The sequence below is a fragment of the Caretta caretta genome, chromosome 7, assembly GCF_965140235.1.
Source record: "Caretta caretta isolate rCarCar2 chromosome 7, rCarCar1.hap1, whole genome shotgun sequence".
In the NCBI taxonomy this organism is placed as follows: domain Eukaryota; kingdom Metazoa; phylum Chordata; order Testudines; family Cheloniidae; genus Caretta; species Caretta caretta.
Genome location: NC_134212.1, coordinates 51,068,089 through 51,094,400, shown reverse-complemented (window position 1 = coordinate 51,094,400; position 26,312 = coordinate 51,068,089). Strand labels below are relative to the sequence as shown.

Below are 26,312 nucleotides of genomic sequence, written 5' to 3'. Positions count from 1 at the left end.
CTCCCATACTCTCAGTAGCGGTCCCTGGGAGGAACCGCTTTAGAGTGTTAACCCTCCTTAGGGTCACACTCTTGCTGGGGTAAGCCCTTTGACTCCACTGCCTCCTGGAACTGCACCTCTGAGACCTCAGCATGCCTGCCTCACTCTGCGAACTTCCTCAGTGAGTCCACTCGAACTGGACCCTGGGGGCAGGGAGGGCCGTTTGCACACCCAGAGGGAGCAATGAAACCCTGACCTCTTTAGAGTGGAGTGACTCTCAGCCAGCACTGTAAAACAAGGGTTTATTGGTTGTCTAGAAACACAGTGTAGAAATTCTTGGGTAGCTGCAGAATAGAAAATTACAGCACAGTCCATCTAGGTCTGTCCCAATCTCTTTGGTCCCAGTCCAGAAGCATTTTTCCTTCCAGTCAACCACGCTATATCACCTCCCCAAAGGCCCCTCCTCCATCCTTTGTTATCTTTCCTGGACAAAACACCTGGTGTCTCTCTTCAGCCCTTTGTTTTCCCACTGGGCAAAGCCAGCTGGCTCCCAAGTTGGGGTGGGCCTTCCAGAGGCAAATTAAAGTTTTGTGGAGCCCTGGGCCAGAGAAAGTGGGGGGCCCCTCCCAAATTCCCTCTAAGCTGGGTGGCTGTGCAACAGCCTATTAAGTGCTGTGCAGGCGCTCAGGGCTGCGGTGGGGAGAGTCGCCTATCCCACGGCTCCAACCCAGCCCAGCCCCAGACCTGCTGAGGCAGGCGGAGAGACACCCCTCCTCTGGCCCCAATCCAGCCCGGCTGGACCTGCTGTGGCTGGGGGAAAGGCTCCTATCCCACAGCCCCAGCCCCAAAGCTGCCACAGCGGGGAGAGGCACCTCTCCTCCCAGCCCAAGTGCTGCTGCGGGGAGAGAGAGCTGGGGGGAGTCCTCTCTCCCCGTTGTAGCCCCAGGGCAGCCGGCACCCCAAACCCATCATCCCCAGCCAGAGCCCTCACACCTTGCACCCCAACCCTCTGCCCCAGCCCTGAGCCACCTCCCACACTCCAAACCCCTCGGCCCCAATCCCACCACATGAATTTTGTTATGTGTGCCATTATGGAAGTGATGTGTCTTACATCACCTCCATATTGGTAAACATAATAAAATTCATTCCGCACATGTGTCAGAAATAGTAGAGGGAACACTGGACCCATCCCCACCCTTTCCGCCTGCAGTCCCGCCTCCGTTCTGCCCCTTCCCCCCATGGCCACACCCTGTTCCACCCACAGTCTGCACCATTCCAGCCCCCACTGCATCCCCAGGAACTGGGGGGTGGAGCCGGAGTGCATGAGGAGCCGGGAGCCAGAGGCGGGGTAGGGGAGGAGCTTGGGTGGGAGAGGAGTTGAGGGCTAGAGCTGGGGTGGGGGAGGACTCTGTCACCTTACTCGGAACTCCCCCCATGTTCACTAGGCTGTAGCCAGGCACGGGTGGTGACTCCTGCTATGGTGATGGAAGGTGCTGGAGAGGGCACATGAGCTGGGGCACTGGCTCTGGCCCAGCCCTTGAGGACAGGGGGGAGGGATAGCTCAGTGGTTTGAGCATTGGCCTGCTAAACCCAGGGTTGTGAGTTCAATCCTTGAGGGGGCCATTTGGGATCTGGGGCAAAAATTGGAGATTGGTCCTGCTTTGAGCAGGGGGTTGGACTAGATGACCTCCTGAGGTCCCTTCCAACCCTGGTATTCTATGATTCTATGACAAGGTGGGGTCTGCCGCGCGGTTGGGGACTTGTGGTCTGGTCCGAGCTGGGATAAGACTCTTGGTTTGATCTTCAGGGCCTTTCACTACAACCACCAGCGCCACGGCTGCCAGCTGCTGCCATGGACCCAGCACTCGGTGCACACCCACGTGCAGAGGAACGTCCACTATGATCTCTACCAGAAGAAAGGCAGGTGGGGGCAGGGGTGAGGGTGAGGGGTGGGGCAGGGATGAAGGCCAAGGGGTGCTAACAAGGGCAGGGATAAAGCGCAGGGGTGAGGGGCGGGGGTGGGATGTAGGGCAGAGAGGTGGAGGAGGGCAGAGACGAGGGCAGGGGGCGAGGAGCGGAAGAGACGGGCGTGGAGATGTAGGGCAGGGGGCAGGGATGAAGGCAGGGGTATAGGGCAGGGGGCGAGGGGTGGGGATGAGGGCAGGTGTGTGGGATGGGGGTGGGGGTAAGGGTGTATGGCAGGGGGCGAGGGGTGGGGATCAGAGCAGGGGGTGAGGGGCAGGGGGCAGCAGCAGAGGTGTAGGTCAGTGGGTGGGGAATGAGGTCGGGCGACCAGGGGCAGGGATGTAGGGCAGAGGGTGGGGACAACGGCAGCGGGTGGGGATGAGAGCAGGGGACAAGGGCAGGAGGGCCCAGGGGCAGGGTTATAGTGCGAGGGTGGGGATAAGGGCAGGAGGAGCCAGGGACAGAGGTGTAGGGTGGGGGGTGGGGATGAGGACAGGGGGTGAGAGCCAGAGTGGCAGGGGTGTAGGCAGGGGCAGAGGTATAGGGTGGGGATGAGGGCAGGAGGGAAAGGTGTGTAAGGTGGGGACAAGGGCAGGAGAATGCAGGGGGATCCAGGAGCAGGGGTGTAAGGGGGGTGGGGATGAGGGCGGGGGGGCCAGGGGAGTGGTGGGGGCAGGGATGTAGGGTGAGGGGCAGGGAAAAGGGCAAGGGGTGAAGGGCAGGGGGAGCAGAGGGCAAGGGCAGGGTCAGCAGTGCTTTCACCCAGTTTGACCTTGGGCTGATCAAACCTAACTCCAGGATCCCGCTGCTGGCTCTGGCCATCCAGATGCTTCCTACCGTGAGCTGGCTTTGCCCTGGAGGCTGACACACCCGTGCCCGTCTGTTGCCTGGGGCATGCTGTGTGTCCAGCCACAGAGCAAGCCCAGCTGAGGGCAGCTCCTACCCCATCAGAGGGTTTGTAGTGAGAGAAGGGGAGCCCCAGGCGAGAGGGCAGAGTGAGGGCAGGAGCATTTCCAGAGCAGGTACTTGGTGGCTCGCACGGCCCAGGAGAGGGGTGGCATGGCCATCTGTGCTGTATGACAGCACCCCCAGCTGTGCTCACAGCTGCCAGGCTGCTGGGCTCCAACCTTACAGCCATTGACTCCTGCCACTCTGCTTACCCCGTGCCAGCCTTTCCTAGGGCAGCAACCTCCTGGAGCCCCAAACTGGCCAGTTCTGCACTCCACAGGAGCCAGCTCTTCCACCACTCTCAAGCCACCAGTGCTCTGGTGTCTGGCTCTGTGCTCAGATCTCCCCAGCTCCCGACTGCAGGGAGGCTGCCCAGTTCTGCCCCAGCTCTCTAGCTCCCCAGCGCACTTGCTACAGGGCTGATGGTTGCCTGCTCCCCACTGCTGGCTGGAGTAGCTGCGGAGCTGCAGGAACCGCTCATGCTGAGGGCCGGTTGCTCTCCCCACGGAGGTTCTTCGCAAGGCACCCATCCCTGGGCTCATGGAGGCACCCTTCTCACCCACAGATTACATGCAGAATTGCATTAGGGGAGACGGGAGAAGCTACCGGGGCATGCAGTCCACGACGGAGAAGGGGAAGAACTGCCAGCAGTGGAGATTGAAGATTCCCCATGATCACAGGTGCTGTGAGGGTGATGCCCACCCCGTGCTAGGAGATGAGGTGGGGCTATCCCATGGTGGATGGGGCTGTGCCACCTGGGGGTCCACTGGCATGGGCAGTGAGTATCGAAGGCCAGGGGAGGCTAAGTCTCCCCTAACTGAGGCTGTGGCCTCGCCCACGCTTCCCCCTCTCCCCTGAAGCTGGTGGAGACTCAGCTCCAGTCAAGGGCCTGGAGCTTGGGGCTTGGGCTGGTGGCCAGGGGCTGGAGCATCCAAGAGCAGATCGGGCTGGCTCACCCCAGCCCAGGGGTCCGGCCAGTCAGTGTGGCAGGCTGGGGGGCAGGGCCTCTGGTGGAAGGGGCTAGCTTCCCCTCAGCCCTGCCCCCAGCATGCTCCTCCTCTCATTGGGCTGGTATTGCAGGAGCTGACAGCTCTGGGAAGTCCAGAGTAAATGGTGCCTCTGTCACTGTGCCTCAGTGGGTCACAGCTAAGGATGTCAAATTCAGGACAGACTGTGGAGAAATAGGGCAGACTCACCCCAGATTGGGGGTTGTTTTCTCATTAGATATATCAAGCCTGTAATCAAAGTAAATTTGTCTCACCACACTGGTTAACAGGAAGTGAAAGATGCAGTCTCCTTAAGCATCACAGCACTTGGCTCACCACCCAGGCACTGGACTCTAGGATGAGTGGTTACTGAAAACCAATTTCATTGAACAAAGGGTCCTTTTAATCCCAAGTGATCAGCCACACAGCCAGGTCAACATACAACCCAGATTTTATCCAGTAATCATGCTGGTACCAATCCTGTAGTGACTAAAATCTACAGGTTTAATTATAAAAGAAAAGAAGAGAATTAATAATGGTTAACATATCATATACATGCAAGTGATTACAAAGTCCTTATATCAGGTTTTAGCAGTGATGGAAGGTCCTCAGTCCATAATTCAAAATGCTCCTTTGACTTTTAAATCCACAGTCCAGAGAATCAGGCCAGGAAATGGAGCGCCAAATGGAGATATCTCAGGGATCTTTTATATCCTCTGCCATGTGCCTGGAAATCTACTGTCTCAAACAAAGCTCACAGTCCAGGTGAAAAGTTGGAAAAGTTACATGAAAAGCATGGAAAGTTACTGGCCCAGATGGAGTCCAGGGTCACATGAGCATATCCCACGTCCTTACATGCTAGATGACTCATAGGGGCACCTATTGCCCATGTTCTGGCTGAAGCCTCCCTCTGCAGGAAGAGCTATCAGGGTGGAAGGAGTTTCTTCTATGGCCCATTGTGAGAGCTAAGTGTCCTTGATGGGACATCAACAGAAAGCTGTCTGGCCTCAATTTAAATTTTATCTGGTGGCTGTTACCCGGGAATACAGCACACATGTATGAATAGCCAATATTCATAACTTCAGCTACACAAATGTATCCTATGCATACACATAGGATAACCATACTTAGCCAATCATAACTTTTTCATTGACACCTTATGTGACAAACGTTGCACAAGATTTGTTGTAATTGTCTAACAGTGGCAATATCAATGATATAAATAGTCATATTCAATCGCACAGCATCACAGCCTCTCACAGAGATGGGAACTCCTGTCATTAGTGCTGTACCCCACAAAGGGCACTGGAGCCTCTCAAATGCAGGGCTGCCCAGAGGGGTGGGCAAGTGAGGTAATTTGCCTCAGGCCCTGGGCTCTGCAGGGGCCCCCATGAGAATATAGTATTCTATAGTGTCTTCAGCAGCGGGTCCTTCAGTGCCGCTGAACACACCCGGAGCAAGTGAATGACCCACTGCTGAAATGCCGCCGAAGACCCGGAGCGCCGCCAGGTGAGTAAAAATTAAAAAGGCCCCTTAATTAATTAAAGGGCCCCCAAAATTTCTTTGCCCCAGGCCCCCTGAATCCTCTGGGCGGCCCTGCTCAAATGTGCTGGGGACATCCCCAAATGGGTGGAAGGTTCAGAGATTCCCAGGCCAGAGAGGACCATTGTGATAATCTAGTCTGACCCCCTGTAGGAAATAAGCCAGAAAATGTCCCCAAAACACTTTTAGAAAAACAGCCAATCTTGAGTTAAAAAATGTCACTGATGGAGAATCCTGGGCAGATGAAATTTAATGTTGATAAATGCAAGGTCATGCACATTGGAAAGCATAATCCCAACTATACATATTAAATTATGGGGGTCTAAATTAGCTGTTACTACTCAAGAAAGAGATCTTGGAGTCATTGTGGATAGTTCTCTGAAAACATCCACTCAATGTGCAGCGGCAGTCAAAAAAGCAAACAGAATGCTGGGAATTATTAAGAAAGGGATAGATAATAGGACAGAAAATATCATGTTGCCTCTATATAAATCCATCGTACCCCCGCATCTTGAATACTGTGTTCAGCTGCTTTCAACTACCTGAAAGGGGGTTCCAAAGAGGATGGATCTAGACTGTTCTCAGTGGTAGCAGATGACAGAATGTGGAGCAATGGTCTCAAGTTCCAGTGGGGGATGTGTCGGTTGGATATTAGGAAAAACTTTTTCACTAGGAGGGTGGTGAAACACTGGAATGTGTTACCCTGACACCACGACGGAGGCCATTCAGCTCATGGAGAACTACCTAGCCGCCAAGTCCCCCGGGATGAAAATCCCTTCAGGGTTGGCTGGAACCAAGAATCCTGTGCCCCTGAAGGATTAAACCATCCAGGGACCCCTGGATCATGAGGAACATTGGCCTCCATCCCCCCTACCAGAACTCCGGAGGGCTAGAGAATCCAGAGGCACCAGGCCCCCCAATCCAGAGGACCAGAGCTGGTTACCCACCCTGCAGTTCAGGAGACCATAGCCCCATCAGCAGCCTGGCCAGGGCCCTTGCTTGGCCTAGAACTCGGGGAGGCCTGTTGCGACCCAACTGCCTGGGTACCCAGACAGGAAACCCCACGCGCCACCCAAGAGCAGGACCGGTGTTTCACATATGGCCATTCTGGGCATTGGTCCAGAGACTGCCCGTACATAGAATGTAGCTTTGGGAAGATCTGGGCTCTGCAGGCATGTCCATCCCACTGCAGATAAATGGGAAAGAAGTGATGGGACTCCTAGATTCATGGTGTACTCAGACCTAATCCTGGCCCAACTCAGGGCACCATCATGTTGCAGTACATGCATGGAGATGTGAGGGCCTACCCCGGCACAGAAGTGACTTTAACAATAGGGAAACGCAAAGAGCCCCTGATAGTCGGTCTGGCCCCAACACGGGTCTACCTAATTATTTTAGGCCAGGACTGGGACTATGTTGGGGAATTGTTAGTAGACCTGGTGGGGCTGCCGTCCAATGGTCAAGGACACCTACCTCTGGCCACTGGCCAGCCTGAAGCAGTGACCCTTGTGGGCGTGGGGGAGGTTGCTGACCCTGGTGAAGGGGCATCACAGGTCTCAGCGTCAACTCGGACCCACCAGGTCCCCTCCCAGCCAGGAGGGGAACTCACTCCATTACCTGAATCAGAGATCCTGACTCACTTTTCTGAATTTTTGGGGGAGCAACGGGCTGATGACACCCTGAACCGGGCATATACCCAAGTGGCAGTGGTGAATGGGGAGACTGTTGAACCCCGCCATGCGGGACGGTTCCCATGCTTTGAGATTCAAGGTGACCGTCTATACCTCATAGAGATAGACCAACCAACTGAAGAGGTTCAACAGGAAGGAAGTTATGTGGCTCGCCAATGCCATACCCATGCCTGGGCACCTTGGAAGGGAAAAGACGCTGGCCAAGATTTTAGGTTGGTTCTTTTGGACAGGGATCTACCGAGATGTGGCCAATTTCTGTGCCTCATGCCCAGAGTGTCAGCTCACCGCACCATGGTCAGTTGAGAGAACCCCATTGATCCCCCTCCCACTTGTAGGCGTACACTTTGAGCAGATTGGAGTTGACTTAGTCAGCCTTCTTGAAAAGAGCACTGCTGGATACAGGTTCATCCTTGTTGTGGTGGACTATGTGACCCCGAAGCAGTGCCGTTACGCTCCATGAACTCCAAAGGAGTGGCGACGGAACTTATGAACATCTGCACCCGAGTCAGGGTGCTCTGGGAAATCTTGACAGATCAAGGGACAAACTGTGTCCCAAATGTTCAAACAGCTCTGCCATCTATTCAAGATCAAGACCTTACAAACATCTGTATACCATCTGCAAATGGATGGCCTGGTAGAGTGCTTTAACCGAGCCCTAAAAACAATGCTCCAAAGATTTGTCCTGATGGATATCCAACACTGGGACCAGCTGCTCCCGCCTCTCTTGTTCGCAGTCTGAGAAGTATTGCAGTCTTCCACTGGTTTCTCACCATTTGAGGTTTTATATGGGAGGCAACCCAGGGGGATTTTGGACCTTGTTGAATAAATGTGGGAGGAGCAACCATCCTGAGCCAACAATGTGGTACAGTATGTGCTAAACCTGCGGGAGAAACTTGAGGCCCTAGGTTCATTTGCCAGGGAGAATCTCCTACATGCCCAGGATACCCAAGAAGCGGCCTACAATAAACGGGCATGCCTCCAGGTGTTTCAGCCCGGTGACTGGGTGCTGTTATTGTTGCCCAGTTCAGAGTCGAAGGTCCTGGCCCGCTGGCAAGGACTATATGAGGTGATCCAGCGTGTGGGGCAGGTGAACTATGAAATCAAGCAACTGGACAAACATAAGGTACAACAGATCTACCACATGAACCTGTTAAAACTGTGGAAAGCCCAGGAAGGTTACTAATAGCACCGTACCCACCAGAGCCCGCAGGCCATGAAGGCCTCAAACCCCAGAGTGGTCAAGACTGGGGACAATCTTAACCCCGAGCAGAGAGGTCAGGCACAAGAATTGATTACTGCCTTCTCTTCCATTTTCTCAACCCAACCTGGGTGGACTCACCTGATAACTCATCATATTCAGATGGAACTGGGCATTATGGTCAGAGAAAACCCCTGGCCCCTTCCCCAGAAGTTTAGAGAGACATGAAAGAGGAACTCTGCTCAATGCTCGCATTAGGGATGATTGAGGAGTCATTCAACAATTGCAAAAACCCTGTGGTACTGGTCCCTAAGCTCAATGGAAGCACCCGCTTTTGCATAGACTTCCGCAAGGTCAATGCAGTATCAAAATTCGATGCTTATCCAATGCCTCAGATTGATGAACTGCTCAACTGGCTGGGAAAGGCAGAAAGGCAGAATACATCACCATTTTAGATTTAATGAAGGACTATCCTTACTGAGGTTACAGGGACAAACCATCCCGATGTGTAGAAAGAATAGTAAATATGGCAGGCAACCAGCTTGGCTTAACAGTGAAATCCTTGCTGATCTTAAACACAAAAAAGAAGCTTACAAGAAGTGGAAGATTGGACAAATGACCAGGGATGAGTATAAAAATATTGCTCGGGCATGCAGGAGTGAAATCAGGAAGGCCAAATCACATCTGGAGTTGCACCTAGCAAGAGATGTTAAGAGTAACAAGAAGGATTTCTTCAGGTATGTTGGCAACAAGAAGAAAGTCAAGGAAAGTGTGGGCCCCTTACTGAATGAGGGAGGCAACCTAGTGACAGAGGATGTTGAAAAAGCTAATGTACTCAATACTTTTTTTGCCTCTGTCTTCACGAATAAGGTCAGCTCCCAGACTACTGCACTGGGCAGCACAGCATGGGGAGGAGGTGACCAGCCCTCTGTGGAGAAAGAAGTGGTTCGGGACTATTTAGAAAAGCTGGACGTGCACAAGTCCATGGGGCCGGATGCATTGCATCTGAGAGTGCTAAAGGAGTTGGCGAATGTGATTGCGGAGCCATTGTCCATTATCTTTGACAACTCATGGCGATCGGGGGAAGTCCCGGACGACTGGAAAAAGGCTAATGTAGTGCCCATCTTTAAAAAAGGGAAGAAGGAGGATCCGGGGAACTACAGGCCAGTCAGCCTCACCTCGGTCCCTGGAAAAATCATGGAGCAGGTCCTCAAAGAATCAATTCTGAAGCACTTAGATGAGAGGAAAGTGATCAGGAACAGTCAGCATGGCTAGTTGGCTAGATTGTCGGGCTCAACGGGTAGTGATCAATGGCTCCATGTCTAGTTGGCAGCCAGTATCAAGCGGAGTGCCCCAAGGGTCGGTCCTGGGGCCGGTTTTGCTCAATATCTTCATAAATGATCTGGAGGATGGTGTGGATTGCAGCCTCAGCAAGTTTGCAGACAAAACTAAACTGGGAGGAGTGGTAGATACGCTGGAGGGTAGGGATAGGATACAGAGGGACCTAGACAAATTGGAGGATTGGGCCAAAAGAAATCTGATGAGGTTCAACAAGGACAAGTGCAGAGTCCTGCACTTAGGACGGAAGAACCCAATGCACCGCTACAGACTAGGGACCGAATGGCTAGGCAGAAGTTCCGCAGAAAAGGACCTAGGGGTTACAGTGGATGAGAAGCTGGATATGAGTCAACAGTGTGCCCTTGTTGCCAAGAAGGCCAATAGCATTTTGGGATGTATAAGTTGGGGCATTGCCAGCAGATCGAGGGATGTGATCGTTCCCCTCTATTTGACATTGGTGAGGCCTCATCTGGAGTACTGTGTCCAGTTTTGGGCCCCACACTACGAGAAGGATGTGGAAAAATTGGAGAAGAGTCCAGCGAAGGGCAACAAAAATGATTAGGGGTCTAGAACACATGACTTATGAGGAGAGGCTGAGGGAGCTGGGATTGTTTAGCCTGCAGAAGAGAAGAATGAAGGGGGATTTGATAGCTGCTTTCAACTACCTGAAAGGGGGTTCCAAAGAGGATGGCTCTAGACTGTTCTCAATGGTAGCAGATGACAGAACGAGGAGTAATGGTCTCAAGTTGCAGTGGGGGAGGTTTAGATTGGATATTAGGAAAAACTTTTTCACTAAGAGGGTGGTGAAACACTGGAATGCGTTACCTAGGGAGGTGGTAGAATCTCCTTCCTTAGAGGTTTTTAAGGTCAGGCTTGACAAAGCCCTGGCTGGGATGATTTAACTTGGAATTGGTCCTGCTTCGAGCAGGGGGTTGGACTAGATGACCTTCTGGGGTCCCTTCCAACCCTGATATTCTATGATTTTATGAAGCACTGGAATAGGTGCGATACAACCGCATTTGCTCGAACGCCTCAGACAGAGACAAACACCTACAGGATCTCTATCAAGCATTCTTACAACTACAATACCCACCTGCGGAAGTGAAGAAACAGATTGATAGAGCCAGAAGATTTCCCAGAAGTCTCCTACTACAGGACAGGCCTAACAAAGAAAATAACAGAACGCCACTAGCCGTCACCTTCAGCCCCCAACTAAAACCCCTCCAACGCATTATTAAGGATCTACAACCTATCCTGAAGGATGACCCAACACACTCACAAATCTTGGGAGACAGACCAGTCCTTGCCTACAGACAGCCCCCCAACCTGAAGCAAATACTCACCAGCAACCACATACCACACAACATAACCACTAACCCAGGAACCTATCCTTGCAACAAAGCCCGTTGCCAAGTGTGCCCACATATCTATTCAGGGGACACCATCACAGGGCCTAATAACATCAGCCACACTATCAGAGGCTCGTTCACCTGCACATCCACCAATGTGATATATGCCATCATGTGCCAGCAATGCCTCTCTGCCGTGTACATTGGTCAAACTGGACAGTCTCTACATAAAAGAATAAATGGACACAAATCAGATGTCAAGAATTATAACATTCATAAACCAGTCGGAGAACACTTCAATCTCTCTGGTCACGCTATTACAGACGTGAAAGTTGCGATATTACAACAGAAAAACTTCAAAACCAGACTCCAGAGAGAGACTGTTGAATTGGAATTCATTTGCAAATTGGATACAATTAACTTAGGCTTGAATAGAGACTGGGAGTGGCTAAGTCATTATGCAAGGTAACCTATTTCCCCTTGTTTTTTCCTCCTTCCCCCCCACCCCCCCCGACGTTCTTGTTAAACCCTGGATTTGTGCTGGAAATGGCCCACCTTGATTATCATACACATTGTAAGGAGAGTGATCACTTTAGATGAGCTATTACCAACAGGAGAGTGGGGTGGGGGGAGAGAAAACCTTTTGTAGTGGTAAACACCCATTTTTTCATGGTTTGTGTGTATAAAAAGATCTTCTGTACTTTCCACAATATGCATCCGATGAAGTGAGCTGTAGCTCACAAAAGCTTATGCTCAAATAAATTGGTTAGTCTCTAAGGTGCCACAAGTACTCCTTTTCTTTTTGCGAATACAGACTAACACGGCTGTTACTCTGTTACCTAGGTAGGTAATGGAATCTCCATCCTTAGAGGTTTTTAAGGCCCATCCTGACAAAGCCCTGGCTGGGATGATCTGGTTGGTGCTGGTCCTGCTTTGAGCAGGGGGTTGGACTAGATGACCTCCTGAGGTCTCATCCAATTCTAATCTTCTATGATCCTATGATTCTATACCATCTTTGCCCATCCTAGCTAATAGCCATTGATGGACTACCATCCATGAATGTATCTAATTGTTTTTTGAACCCTGTTATAGTCTTGGCCTTCACATCATCCTCTGGCAAAGAGTTCCTCAGGTTGACTGTGCGTTGTGTGGAGAAATACTTTCTTTTGTTTGTTTTAAACCTGCTGCCTATTAATTTCATTTGGTGACCCCCTAGTTCGTGTTTTATGAGAAGGAGTAAATAAAACTTCCTTATCTACTTTCTCCACACCAGTCAAGATTTTATAGACCTCTATCATGTACCCCCTTAATTGTTTCTTTTCCAGCCTGAAAAGTCCCAGTCTTATTAATCTCTCATCATACGGCAGCCATTCCATACTCCTAATCACTTTTGTTGCCCATTTCTGAATCTTTTCCAATTCCAAGATATCTTTTTTGAGATGAGGCGAAATCAACTGCACACAGTATTCAAGATGTGGGCGTACCATGGATTTATATAGAGGCAATATGATATTTTCTATCTTATTGTCTATCCCTTTCTTAATGATTCCCAATATTTTGTTAGCTTTTTTGACTGCTGCTGCACATTGAGTGGATGTTTTGAGAGAACTGTCCACAATGACTCCAAGATCTCTTTCTTGAGTGAGAACACCTAATTTAGATCCCATAATTTAATATGTATAGTTGGGATTATGTTTTCCAATGTGCATTACTTTGCATTTATCAACATTGTGGAAAAATACAAGTCCCAAAATTGAGTTCAGTGTCATGTGGTCTGGTCACATGCCATTGCATGCTTCGCTGAGTCATAGCAGCCATTATCCATAGGCTGGCTGAAGCACTGGGAACAAACTTTTTCCATGGTCCATTGTCTTTACTGTTGGGCCATTAGCACTGTCTAGCTTTTTCATTTTTGTACCTGAAAGGCTAGTTGTGGATGTTTCCAACTTCACAACATCTTTCAGTGACACACACATAGCAACATTCATAACTCCAGATACAATCCAACAAGAATGCTACTTCCCAAGGCTCACTTTGTACAAAACATATCATAATTATATGACAGTGGTGAATATGGGGGTGTCAGGGTGTTGCTCTGGGGCACTAAGTGTCACACACACACCACTCTGGGAGGCAGTTTTACTGGGCTGGTGTAATGGGGCGCTTATATCTGCTGGAGGCAAATGTGAATGCAGACACATGCATAACTCAGGCTATGTCTACACTACTGCAGTAAGTTGACCTAAGTTACACTACTCCAGCTATGTGAATAACATAGCTGGAGTCGACGTAGCTTAGGTCAACTTACTGTGGTGTCTACACCACACTGGGTTGATGGGAGACACTCTCCCGTCGACTTACCTTACTCTTCTTGTTCAGGGTGGAGTATGGGGGTTGACCAGAAAGCGATCTGCGGTCAATTTGGTGGGTCTTCTAAATCGACCCCTAAGTTAGACCTGCTGAATTGACCCCTGGTGTATTGATCGCCAGAGCTTCAATCTGGCTGCAGTGTAGACATATCCTAAGTCTATGCCAGGCCACTTGCATTGACCTACCTTTGTTGTGTAGCCCTGGCCTGAGTGCTAGAGCCCCTCCTTTGGGCTGTGCAGAGCCCAGCCCCAGCTGGTCTAGGGCACCCGTCACTGAAACTATCCCAGCCTCCAGCACTCTCTGTGTCCCACTAGGTTTTCACCCTCTCTGCGGAATGGCCTTGAGGAGAACTACTGCCGGAACCCAGATAGAGATGAGCGGGGGCCCTGGTGCTACACCACAGACCCGGCCATCCGGCACCAGAGCTGTGGCATCAAGAAGTGTGAAGATGGTGAGTAAACCCCCTTCCCCCAAGCACAGGTGCTGACTTTTCCTTTTTCTGCTCAACCCCCACTTCACCTGAGGCCCCAACCTCACTCAGCCTCTTCCCCCAAGGCCCCACCTTTGCTCCCCCTCTTTCTCCCTCCACTCTGCCCCCTCCCCGGGGCTCCTGCATACCTGCCGCTCTCTGACCTCCCCCAATTCCCCCCAACTGCCAAACAGCTGTTGGGCAGCAGCACCACCCCCATCAGCTGTTGGGCAGCAGTGTTCCCCCATTAGCTGATGAGCAGGGGCGGGAAACAGCTGTGGCCGGTATGTGCGGAGCACCCACTGTTATTTTTCTGTGGATCTCCATCTCCAGAGCACCAACGGACTCAGCATCTATGCCCCCATGCATGGAATAGCCATCTCCCATGTGCAATGGCTGGACACCTCACTCCCTCCGTGTGCTGGCTGGATGCTCCCTCCCTCCCTGCGCGACAGCTGGTGCCTGTGCACCAGCACCCAGCCCACACTTGCCCGTTCACCCCTGCACACCGCCATGCGCATATGTGCTGGATCCAGGGTTCTACCCACAAACCCTTGCCTGGCACTAGTCTGCTTGGTGATGGTCTGTGATATGGGGGCTCTCCTGGGGGCAGAGCTAGGAGGGTTGGGGATGCTGTGGATTCTCTGGGTTCAGTGCCAATGATGCCCACCTGCATAGCTGACAGAGGCCCTCAGAGCTGCCAGCCTGTGTGTGCCCTGCCTCGCTCCATGCCTGAAGCATGACTCTCTCTTGCAGCCGTGTGCATGTTGTGTAACGGGGAAGATTACCGGGGCCTGGTGGACCACACGGAGTCCGGGCGGGAGTGCCAGCGCTGGGACCTGCAGCACCCCCACAAGCACCCATACCATCCCCACAAGTACCAGCCCTCCCTGTTTGGGGCGGGGATTGCTCATCCCCCACAGGATGTTCTCAGCATGGGATGGGAACAGCCTGGCCTTTGGGGGTGTGGGGGGCTCAGGACGGAGCAGGGCTAGGTGGTGGTGGGGCAGCTCAGCACTCTGTCCAGAGCGGCGAGTTCCCCAGGGTCACTGGTTACTGCCCATGGATTGCTAGGGGCTGGGAAGCCTGAGCTCCCGCAGCACTACACAGGCCCTGCAGTGAATGCAGACCAGCCGGGAGGCATGGCACTCCGGGATGGGATGGGCACAAGCAGAGATCCTCCCTGCTGCCAGTGCTGAGCCCCCAGGCTGGCATTGCCACCTGCAGAGGAGCGCACTTGCCACTGCCCAGCCCCACCACCCTGTTCAGGCAGGGTCCAGCACTGAGATTCTGTGGGTAACATGGATCCTGGCCACGTCCCCCAAACAGGGCTGGTCACTGCCAAGGGTCAGGCTGAGGCTGCACTGCAAACCCACTTCCTGGGGGTCCGAGCAGGGGGAGAACACATCCCAGAGGCTCTTGAACCAGGACAGGATCAGAACGTGGCTTTGTAAATATCATGGTTTCCCTCACCTCTCTCTGCCTCCTCCCCGTCCCACCCAGATACCCCGAGAAGGATCTGGATGACAATTACTGCCGCAACCCTGACAGCTCCGTGGGCCCCTGGTGCTACACCACGGACCCAGCCCGGGAGCGGGAGTACTGCCACCTACGCAAGTGCAGTAAGTGCTGTGTAGTGGGTGCCAATGGGAGTGTCTGGGATGTGTTGACCACACTGCTATGTTCGTATCATCGTTAACTCTCTGAGAGCAACGCCGATGTGCCCAATCTGGCTCTGGCTCTTGATGGTGTGAGGTGTAGCCACCTGGCAGGGCCACCCCGTGTCACCGTGCCCAGCTCCCTGCTCCCATGCCTCAGCGGAGTTGAGCCCTGTAGCCATGACAGACCTTTTCCCGACAATGTCCCCCTGCTGCCCCTGACCAGCACTGCTCTCTGCTCTGCCCCAGCGCAGGGGATGAGTAGCACACCAACCCCTTGTACAGCGCCCACCCCGCTGGCACTCGGGAACAAGCTCCATGCCCTTAGGGGGATTTCAGAGAGCCCATGAGGTCCAGCCTCTGTCTCACAGCCCTGAGCACTTGGCAGGGCCCTGCCAGTGAAGGGTCTGCAGCGTGACCAGTCCCCTGGCCAGTGCCCACAGTATACACCACTCGTCCCTGCTCCCGGTGCTCCCAAGACAGCCCCCAGTGACGCTTGGCCTCTCCCGCTGCCCACATCTACGGAAGCAGAGAAACGTCCACACCTCACAGATACCACCACCAGCTGCTTCAAGCACAAAGGCGAAGGCTACCGGGGCAAGGTGAACGTCACCACGTCAGGGATCCCCTGCCAGCGCTGGGATGCCCAGACCCCCCACCGGCACCACTTCCAGCCTGAGGCATACGAGTGCAAGTAGGCGATGGACCACTTGGGTGTGGGGGAGGGAGGAGCTCCTTGAGATCTATATGCTGGAGGTTCGGGGCTGGGGGGCATCCTTGTGCACAGGGAGAAGAATTCACTTTGCATCTGTGCAGGGATTGCTGGGTGGTCCTTGGGGGCTAGTTGGGGGAGGGGTCACGGGGGTCCCTGTGAGGAAGGGAGCTAGCTGGAGGAGGGGTTGCCTGGGTCCCTGTGGCAGGCTAGCTGATGGGAGGGGTTTCCAGGGGTTCCTATGAGGGGGGGCTAGCTGGAGGAGGGTTCACCATTCGTCCCTATGAGATGGGGAGCTAGGTGGGGAAGGTGTCACCTGGGGTCCCTGTGGCAGGCTAGCTGTGGGAGGGGTTGCTAGAGGTTCCTCTGAATGGGGGGCTAGCTGGAGGAGGAGAGGCTGGGGTCCCTAGGAGGGGCTAGTTGGGGGAGGGGTCACATGGGGTCCCTGTGTGGGGGAGCTAACTGGAGGAGGGGGTCTCTGCAGGGGCCGAGCTGGGGGGAGGGGTTGTTGGAGGTTCCTGGAGGGGTACCTGGGGGAGGGGTCACCTGTTCCCCCTCAGATGAGACCCGGCACCAGCACACACTGCGCTAGCTGTCTGAATAAACACCCAGGGTCCTGGATGGCATGAACAGCTGTGCAGCTGTGGTTTGAGCTGGCTGGAACCAGACTCCCTGGCTCAGGTCCCAGGTGCTGCAGGCTCCCGCTATGACCATGTACAACCCAGTCTGGCGGCTGCAGCATTGCTCCAGCTGGAGCTGGGCAAGAGGGGCTGGCTCTGCAGCCAGGAGTCACAGCATGGGAGCCAGCCTGGGGAGCCAGCCAGGGCTGGGAGTGTGGTGTGAGGCCAAGCAGGGCTTGCTGGTTCCATGGCTGCAGGCCCTGAGCCTCCAGCACAGGTGTGACCTTGGCCCAGATGGGGTGGAGCCAACCTTGAAGGGGGGGCTGCTTGTGAATGCCCATAGCCTGATGCCACAGCTTAGGGGGAGCTTAGGGGGAGCTGTCTGTGGGGGGCGATCTGAGCACCTGTATCCTTGGAAATTCCAGCCTGCAACTCACAGAAACACCTCTGTGGCTGGGCACAGCTCCGATGATGGGGGCTGGCAGCCACTGGATGCTGTGCGTTTGGCTGGGGCATTCCCAAGCTGAGCTGATATGTCTGCCAGGGACCTGCGGGAGAATTATTGCCGGAACCCTGATGGCTCAGAGGCCCCCTGGTGCTTCACCAGCCTGCCCAGCATGCGCGTCGCCTTCTGCTTCCAGATCAAACGCTGCACCGATGAGGTGGAGGTGGAGGGTGAGGACTGCCCTGGCGGGGAGGAGACACTGGGCTGCCCTGAGAACCTACAATAATAAACCAGTGCTCACAGCCCAGTGCCCAGGAGCAACCCTACAATAACTGTGCCCACAGCCCACTGCCCAGGAGCGACCCTACAATAACAAATCATCTAGTTATCTTAGGTGCCTATACATGAATGCAAAAAGCCTGGGGAACATGCAGGAAGAATTGGAAGTCCTGGCACAGTCAGGAAACTATCATAGAATCATAGAAGATTAGAACTGGATGAGACCTCAGGAGGTCATCTAGTCCAACCTCCTGCTCAAAGCAGGACCAGCACCAACTAAATTATCCCAGCCAGGGCTTTGTCAAGCCGGGCCTTAAAAACCTCTGAGAATGGAGATTCCACCACCTCCCTAGGTAACCGATTCCAGTGTTTGACCACCCTCCTACTGAAATAATGTTTCATAATTTCCAACCTAGACCTCTCCCACTGCAACTTGAGACCATTGCTCCTTGTTCTGTCATCTGCCACCACAGAGAACAGCTGAACTCCATCCTCTTTGGAACCTCCCTTCAGGTAGTTGAAGGCTGCTATCAAATCCTCCCTCACTCTTCTCTTCTGCAGACTAAACAAACCCAGTTCCCTCAGCCTCTCCTCGTAAGTCATGTGCCCCAGTCCACTGATCACTTTTGTTGCCCTCCACTGGACTCTCTTCAATTTGTCCACATCCTTTCTGTAGTGGGGGACCCCAAAACTGGACACAATACTCCAGATATGGCCTCACCAGAGCCGAATATAGAGGAATAATCACTCCCTCGATGCGCTGGCAATGCTCCTACTAATGCTATGATATGATTGGAGCATTGTCATGGATGGGTATAAACTGTTCAGGAAGGACAGGCAGGGGAAGAAAAGGTGGAGGAATTGCACTATATGTAAGAGAGCAGTATGATTGCTCAGAGCTCCAGTATGAAACTGGAGAAAAAGCCTGTTGAGGGTCTTTGGGTTAAGTTTAGAGGTGAGAAAAACAAGGGTAATGTCGTGGTGGGCATCTACTATCAACCACTGGACCAGGAGGATGAGGTAGATAAGGCTTTCTTCAGACAACTAACAGAAGTTTCCAGATCACAGGCCTGGTTCTCATTGGGGATTTCAATCACCCTGACATGTGCTGGGAGAGCAATACAGCAGTGCACAGACAATCCAGGAAGTTTTTGGAGAGTGTTGGGGACAACTTCCTGGTGCAAGTGCTGGAGGAACCAACTAGGGACCATGCTTCTCTTGACTTGCTGCTCACACACAGGGAAGAATTGGTAGGGGAAGTAGAAGTAGGTGGCAACCTGGGCAGCAGTGACCATGAGATGATCAAGTTCAGAATCCTGACAAAAGGAAGAAAGGAGAGCAGCAAAATATGGACCCTGGACTTCAGAAAAGCAGACTTTGACTCCCTCAGGGAACTGAAGAGCAGGATCCCCATGGAGAATAACATGAGGGGAAAAGGAGTCCAGGAGAGCTGGCTGTATTTTAAAGAAGCCTTATTGAGGGCTCAAGAACAAACCATCCCGATGTGCAGAAAGAATAGCAAATATGGCAGGCAACCAGCTTGGCTTAACAGAGAAATCTTCGGTGAGCTTAAACACAAAAAGGAAGCTTACAAGAAGTGGAAACTTGGACAGATGACTAGGGAGCAGTATAAAAATATTACTCGAGCATGCAGGGGTGTAATCTGGAAGTCCAAAACATAACTGGAGTTGCGGCTAGCAAGGGATGTGAAGGGTAACAAGAAGGGTTTCTACAGGTATGTTAGCAACAAGAAGGTCAAGGAAAGTGTGGGACCCTTACCGAATGGGGGAGACAGCCTAGTGACAGATGATGTGGGAAAAAAAATATTTTTTTTTGCCTCGGTCTTCACAGACAAGGTCAGCTCCTAGACAGCACAGTATGGGGAGGAGGTGAGCAGCCCTCAGTGGTGAAAGAACAGGTTAAGGACTATTTAGAAAAGCTGGACCTGCACAAGTCCATAGAGCCAGATCTAATGCATCCAAGGGTGTGAGGGAGTTGGCTGATGTGATTGCAGAGCCATTAGCCATTATCTTTGAAAACTTGTGGTGATTGGGGGAGGTCCCGGACGATTGTAAAAAGGCAAATATGGTGCCTATCTTTAAAAAAGGGAAGAAGGAGAATCCTGGGAACTACAAACTGGTCAGCGTCACCTCAGTCCCTGGAAAAATCATGGAGCAGGTCATCAAGGAATCCATTTTGAAACACTTGGAGGAGATGAAGGTGATCAGGAACAGTCAAAATAGATTCACTAAGGGCAAGTCATGCCTGACCAACCTGATTGCCTTCTATAATGAGTTAATTGGCTCTGTGGATGTGGAGAAAGTGGTGGATGTGATAGATCTTGACTTTAGCCAAGCTTTTCATATGGTCTCCCACAGTATTCTTGCCAGAAAGTTAAAGAAGTATGGACTGGATGAATGGACTCTAAGGTGGATAGAAACCTGGCTAGATCGTCGGGCTCAACTGGTAGTGATCAGTGGCATGATGTCTAGTTGGCAGCCGGTATCAAGTGGAGTACTCCAGGGGTCTGTCCTGGACCTGGTTTTGTTCAACATATTCATTAATGATCTGGATTAGTCTGCGGAAGAGAAGAATGAGGGGGGATTTGATAGCTGCTTTCAACTACCTGAGAGGTGGTTCCAGAGAGGATGGTTCTAGACTATTCTCAGTGGTGGAAGAGGACAGGACAAGGAGTAATGGTCTCAAGTTGCAGTGGAGGAGGTTTAGGTTGGATATTAGGAAAAACTTTTTCACTAGGAGGGTGGTGAAACACTGGAATGCGTTGCCTAGGGAGGTGGTGGAATCTCCTTCCTTAGAAGTTTTTAAGGTCAGGCTTGACAAAGCCCTGGCTGGGATGATTTAATTGGGGATGGGTCCTGCTTTTGAGCAGGGGGTTGGACTAGATGACCTCCTGAGGTCCCTTCCAACCCTGATATTCTATGATTCTATGATTCTATGGATGATGGGCTAGATTGCACCCTCAGCAAGTTAGTGGATGACATTCAGCTGTGGGGAGAGGTAGATATGCTGGAGGGTAGGGATAGGGTCCAGAGTGAGCTAGACAAACTGGAGGTTGGGACAAAAGAAATCTGATGAGATTCAACAAGGACAAATGCAGAGTCCTGCAGTTAGGACGGAAGAATCCCATGCTCCGCTACAGGCTGGGTACTGACTGGCTAAGCTGCAGTTCTGCAGAAAAGGACCTGGGGATTACAGTGGATGAGAAGCTGGATCTGAGTCAGCAGTGTGTCCTTGTTGCCAAGAAGGCTAACAGCATACTGCACTGCATTAGTATGAGCATTGCCGGCAGATCGAGGGAAATGATTATTCCCCTCTATTCAGCACGAGGGAGGCCACATCTGGAGTATTGCGTCCAGTTTTAGGCCCCCCATTACAGAAATGATGTGGATAAATTGAAGAGAGTGCAGCGGAGGGTAGCAAAAATTATTAGGGGGCTGGGGCACATGACTTATGAGGAGAGGCTGAGGGAACTGGGCTTATTTAGTCTGCAGAGGAGAAGAGTGAGGGGGGGATTTGATAGCAGGCTTCACCTACCTGAAAGGCGGTTCCAAAGAGGATGGAGCTAGGCCGTTCTCACTGGTGGCAGATGACAGAACAAGGAGCAATGGTCTCAAATTGCAGTGGGAGAGGTCTAGGTTGCATATTAGGAAAAACTATTTCACTAGGAGGGTGGTAAAGCACTGGAATGGGTTACCCAGGGAGGTGGTGGAATCTCTATCCTTAGAGGTTTTTTAGGCCCATCTTGACAAAGCCCTGGCTGGGATGATTTAGTTGGGGTTGGTCCTGCTTTGAGCTGGGGATTGGACTAGACGATGTCCTGAGATCTCTTCGAACCCTAATCTTCCATGATTCTATGATCAGTGCCCACAGCCCAGTGCCCAGGAGTGACCCTACAATAACAAACTAGTGTGTACAGTTGAGTGCCCAAGAGCGACCCTCCAATAACAGAACACAGTGTGTGTATTACCTCCTGGGCAGTCTCTGGAGGTCTGGGAGCAGGGCAGGATGCACTAGGCCAGCAGTGCCAGGATGGTCTCTGAGGGGTGTCATGGTGGGGACGGAGGCTAGGGAGCTGCAGGGGAGCTGTGCACCCTCAGTAACAGCTGTCCTTTCCCTTCCCTCACCCCAGACTGTTACCATGGAAATGGTGAGCTGTACAGGGGCAAGATCAGCAAAACCCGGAAGGGCATCACTTGCCAGAAGTGGTCAGCAGGGTCACCACACACACCCCAGTAAGTGTGGGGTCTCCCCTCCTCCAGAAATGGCCCCCACAGCCACTGGGAGAGGCCCCGGGTGGGGAGGTCCCTGCACTGGGCCCAGGAACCTAGGCATGTGACCATGCCATGGAGCCTGGGTCAAGGCGCGCAGCAGGGCTGGGGCAGTGGGAATGGCACTCACCTCAGGGGGAGGGTTGTGGGGAGTGTTGGGACAAGGGATGAGAGGTGTGGGAAGATTGAAGGGTTGGGGGGATTGAGGGAAACCAGGGCAGCAGGGGGGTTGAGGAGGCGGCAGTGGGAAGGGCTGAGGGTTGAGGAGCTGAGGGGCAGGGGCAGGAGGGTAGCTGAGGTGTGGGAGTTTGAGGGGCGGGGGGCAGGAGGATGGATGGGGGGTGATGGGCAGGAGAATTGCTGGGGGAGCTGAGTGGTGCGGGGCAAGAGGGTGGCTGGAGGTGGGGGGTGACTGAGGTGCAGGGGCAGGAGGGTGGCTGGGGGGTTGAGGGGTGGGGTGACTGAGGGTCAGGGGGCAGAAGAGTGGCTGAGGGGTGGGTGGTAACTGAGGGGCGAGGAGCTAGAGAGTGATTGGAGGGGGCTGAGGGGTGGGGGGCAGGAGAGTGGCTATGAGAATCTGGGCTGAGGGATGGGGGGCTGAGAGGCAGCCGGGGCAAGGGGTCGGGGTTGAGGGACACAGGGCTGATTTCCCCATCTCCCCACAGGATCTCGCCTGCCATGTTCCCCACCATGCGCCTGGAGGAGAATTATTGCCGCAACCCTGACAACGACAGCCACGGGCCCTGGTGCTACACCATGGACCCCAGCACCCAGTTTGATTATTGCGCCATCAAGCCCTGCGGTGGGTGCCTGGCACTCAGAGGGGACAGCTCAATCCCAAGGCCACTGCCCCACGCCATGTTCTCTGGGGACTGGAGTCATGCTGCTGAGTTGAGAAAATGCAGTGGGTTCGCGGCCTGGCTCCCCTCTGCCAGGCTGGCCTGTGGCCCAGCCTCCTGTCGACCCAGGGCCACTGCCAGGGCCACCTCTCCAAAGCCACAGGCTGGGCTGCCCCCTCCAGGGGCCTTCTCCACAGCAGAGCCAGCCCTGGCTGCCTGGTGTTTGGCACATGGATCTGAGCCCTCTCAGGGCAGACCTGGGCTCTGGCCTAGCAGAGGGATGGGCGGATTGGTGGCCCCAAACTTGCTCCCTTAAACTGCCCTGTGGGTTCCAGGTAATCAGCCATACCTGTGTCAGGCAGATGGGGCTCCGGGGCCACGGACAGGCCAGGGCCAGAAGATGCTCAGGTGGGGGTGCACTGGAGGAGAGGGTGAAGGGGTGTGATTAAGGGCTCGATCACCCCACTCCAGTGCTGCAGTGATAGGCTGGTTCAGTACCAGCGTGGAAGCCGGGAAGAGTTTTCAAAAGATTTAATCAGCGTTAAAAGGAGCTGGGTCTCTGCAAGGTGGGAGTGAGGAGCTGACTTGGGGGCTGAACCCCCTTCAGGGCTATGCTTTGGCCATTCCCCAGACCTGGCGCCATCCATGCTTGGCTCACCTACTGTGCTCCACTTCTTGGGGCAACTGATCTTCCCCACCTCTGGTTTGTTTCCCCAACAGGTGACAAGACGCTGGCCATCCTGGAGACTGCAGGTAAAGCCCACCAGCTGTGGCCGGGGTCCAGGTGCTGGGGCCAGGCGGGGGCAGCTCAGTTAGGGGATAGTGCTCAGGAGCAGAGGCCACAGAGCCCCTAGGTGACCCCACCTCCCTCTTGGGACTGGGAAAACACCCAGATTACCAAGCAGCTGCCTCTGGCTGGGGGAATCTTTGGGGAGCTCCTGCTGAGTCTGCTGCCGGCCCTGGCCCCCGTGCACTGTCCTCATCCTCCCCATGTCTGCAGATAATATTGTCTTTGCCGAGTGTGGCAAGAGGGATGAGCGCCGCCAGCTGAAAGGCCGTATAGTCGGGGGACGCCCCGGGAACTCACCCTGGACCGTCAGCATCCGCAACCGGTGAGCCAGGGTGGGGCTGGGGCAGGAGAGCTGGAGAGTGGGACCCTGCTGGGTCATGGGGAAGCAGCGGCAGCAGCCGTGTGCCATTGGTGCCTGACCATTGCTCCGCTGGCTCAAAGTGGAGACTCAGGCGGCAGTTATTTGAACTCCATTCAGTGGGGCAAGAGTTTAATGGGTGCGGAGCAGCAAAGTGTGCATCTCCCAGAGCAGCTAGAGCCCGGCCCCAGATCTTCTGGGGGTAGTAACACTGGCTGGCTGGCCACTCTGAGCAGCCTCCCACCACCATGGCTCGCCAGGCACAGGCTGGGGGTCAGCAAGCCACGAATGTTGGTGCCTGCCCCCAGGCCTCACAATGCGCACTGCAGTTCCCCAGCATCCAGACCCCCAGGCACTCGGCAGCTGCAATAGCAGGGGCCTGGGGACTGGCACTTGCAGAATAGCCAGTGGTGGTCACACCTCCTGCCATAGGTTCCTCACAGAGGAGAGAGGCTTATAAGCTGCATGGAGCTGAGACCCACGGTACCATCTCACAATGAGCCAAAGTGCCATGCAGACCAGTGACCGCTCTGACTGTGGCCAATGCCACAGAGGCAGAGACTCCCCATGCACCTCACAGTCCCATATCTGATCTGCTGGAGGCCAAGCGCGCCCAGCCCTCAGAGAGGCATGGCGATCCGGAGATTCAGCCATTCCCAGGCCTGAACGGACCATCGTAATTATCCAGTCTCACCTCCTGTAGGACACAGGCCAGAGAAAATCCCCAAAACATTTCCTAGAGCCAGAAAATAGCCAATCTTGAGTTACAAATTGTCAGTGGTGGAGAATCCACAATGACCCTGGGTAAATTGTTCCAATGGTTACTTATTCTGACGAGTAAAAATGTAAGCCTGATTTCCAGGATGAATGTGTCTAGCTTCAGCATCCCACCTATGGACAGTGGTAGCCCTTCCTCTGCCAGCCTGAAGAGCCCAGGATGAAAGATTCGGTTCCTATGCCAATATTCTGCACAGTGATCAAGTCACCCCTTCACCTCCTCTTTGTTACTGCTGCCAGATCCACCTGGTGCTAACTAGATTGCCAGGCCCTGTGAGGCAGGCCTGCCTGGACCCTGCCTCTCCCATGTGCTGTGTGCTTTCTGCTCCGCAGGGAAGGAGTGCATTTCTGTGGAGGATCCCTAGTGAAGGAGCAATGGGTCATCAGCACGCGCCAGTGCTTCTCCTCCTGGTAAGGTGTCAGCTGTACCCTGGGGCCCCTCCAGGGGAGGAAATGCGGTGTTCTGTGCAAGAGCCATTCTGGCTGAGCACATGGCACTGTGGGGAGGGGGGGGGGGGGCTGGAGTAGGGGACAGTCCCACTGGACCCTGACTGGTCCAGAGATCAGCTAGCTGGTGCCTTTCAGACGCTCAGCGCTAGTCCAGGGGTTGTTACCATCCAGTCCTCCATGGTACGGCGGCCAGCGGGGCCGGGCTCAGTGATGGGCCGGGGAGCAGCGAAGGGAGGCAGATGGTCCCTGCTGACTAGCACCACTGCAACAGCTGCAGGCATCATCTGGTGGGTGCTGCAGTGCACAGGTGGGCAGTGGACAATAGGAGCCTGTGGTTTGTCCCTTCACCCCCTACCCTCCCTAGCTGCAGGCTACACAGGCGTCTGGGCAGCACCATGCTCAGCCTCTGTCAGCCTGGCCTCCCACCCCTGTGCCGCATGGCATGTATCAGCCCCAGAGCGAGCCCTTTGGCCTGGGCATGAGGGGGCTGCTGTAGTGATGGTCAGACACGGACTGTCTGGGAGCACCTTCCTGGGCTGTGCAGCCCTGGCCTGCAGGGAAGGGCCAGTCCTTCCTCGCCCACTCCTAATGGCACCATGGGCAGAAAGGCGGGGCCCCAGGTATGGGGGACTGTGAGAGAGCCCTGCACAGCCAGTAGGGTTGCCAACTGTCTAATCATGCAAACCCAAGTGCCCTTGCCCCACTCCTGTCCCGCCCCATCTCCGAGGCCCCGCCCTGGTCATGCCATCCTCCCTCTCTCCATCACTCACTCTCCCACACTCTCACTTACTTTCACCAGGCGAAGGCAGAGGGTTGGGGTGCGGTCTCTGGGGCCAAGGAGTTTGGAGGGTAGGAGGGCACTCCGGGCTGAGCCTGGGGCAGGGCTTAGGGTGTGGGGGGGGTGCAGGGTGCAAGCTCTGGGGGGGAGTTTAGGTACTGGAGGGGGCTCTGGGCTGGGGGAGAAGGTTGGGGTGCGGGAGGGTGTGCTGGGTTCAGGCTCCAGTAGGGGGCTCAGGGCTAGGGCAGGGGATTGGGGTGTAGGGGGGGTGAGGGGTGCAGGCTCTGGGAGGGAGTTTGGGTGCAGGAGGGGGCTCAGGGCTGGGGCAGGCGATTGGGGTGCGGGTGGAGGTTCAGGGTCAGGGAGGAAGTTAGGGTGCATGAGGGAGTTCCAACCTGGGGCAGGTGATTGGGGTGCAGAAGCAGTGTGGGCTCTGGCCAGGCGGTGCTTACCTTGGACTGGTCCTGATCAGCAGCGCAGTC

The 26,312-nt window shown here is 54.0% G+C and overlaps 1 protein-coding gene across 1 annotated transcript in view; it reads left to right on the top strand.

Moving 5' to 3' along the window:
• Positions 1-26,312, top strand: part of MST1 (macrophage stimulating 1) — a 47,465-nt gene that overhangs the window by 16,650 nt on the left and 4,503 nt on the right. The window contains exons 3-14 of the mRNA XM_048857482.1: positions 1,787-1,899; positions 3,458-3,572; positions 13,681-13,817; positions 14,592-14,712; positions 15,339-15,466; positions 16,022-16,187; positions 17,370-17,500; positions 21,700-21,802; positions 22,504-22,640; positions 23,398-23,430; positions 23,678-23,789; positions 24,936-25,013. Of these exons, the coding sequence (XP_048713439.1) occupies positions 1,787-1,899; positions 3,458-3,572; positions 13,681-13,817; positions 14,592-14,712; positions 15,339-15,466; positions 16,022-16,187; positions 17,370-17,500; positions 21,700-21,802; positions 22,504-22,640; positions 23,398-23,430; positions 23,678-23,789; positions 24,936-25,013 (1,374 nt within the window). The remainder of the gene's footprint in view (positions 1-1,786; positions 1,900-3,457; positions 3,573-13,680; positions 13,818-14,591; positions 14,713-15,338; positions 15,467-16,021; positions 16,188-17,369; positions 17,501-21,699; positions 21,803-22,503; positions 22,641-23,397; positions 23,431-23,677; positions 23,790-24,935; positions 25,014-26,312) is intronic.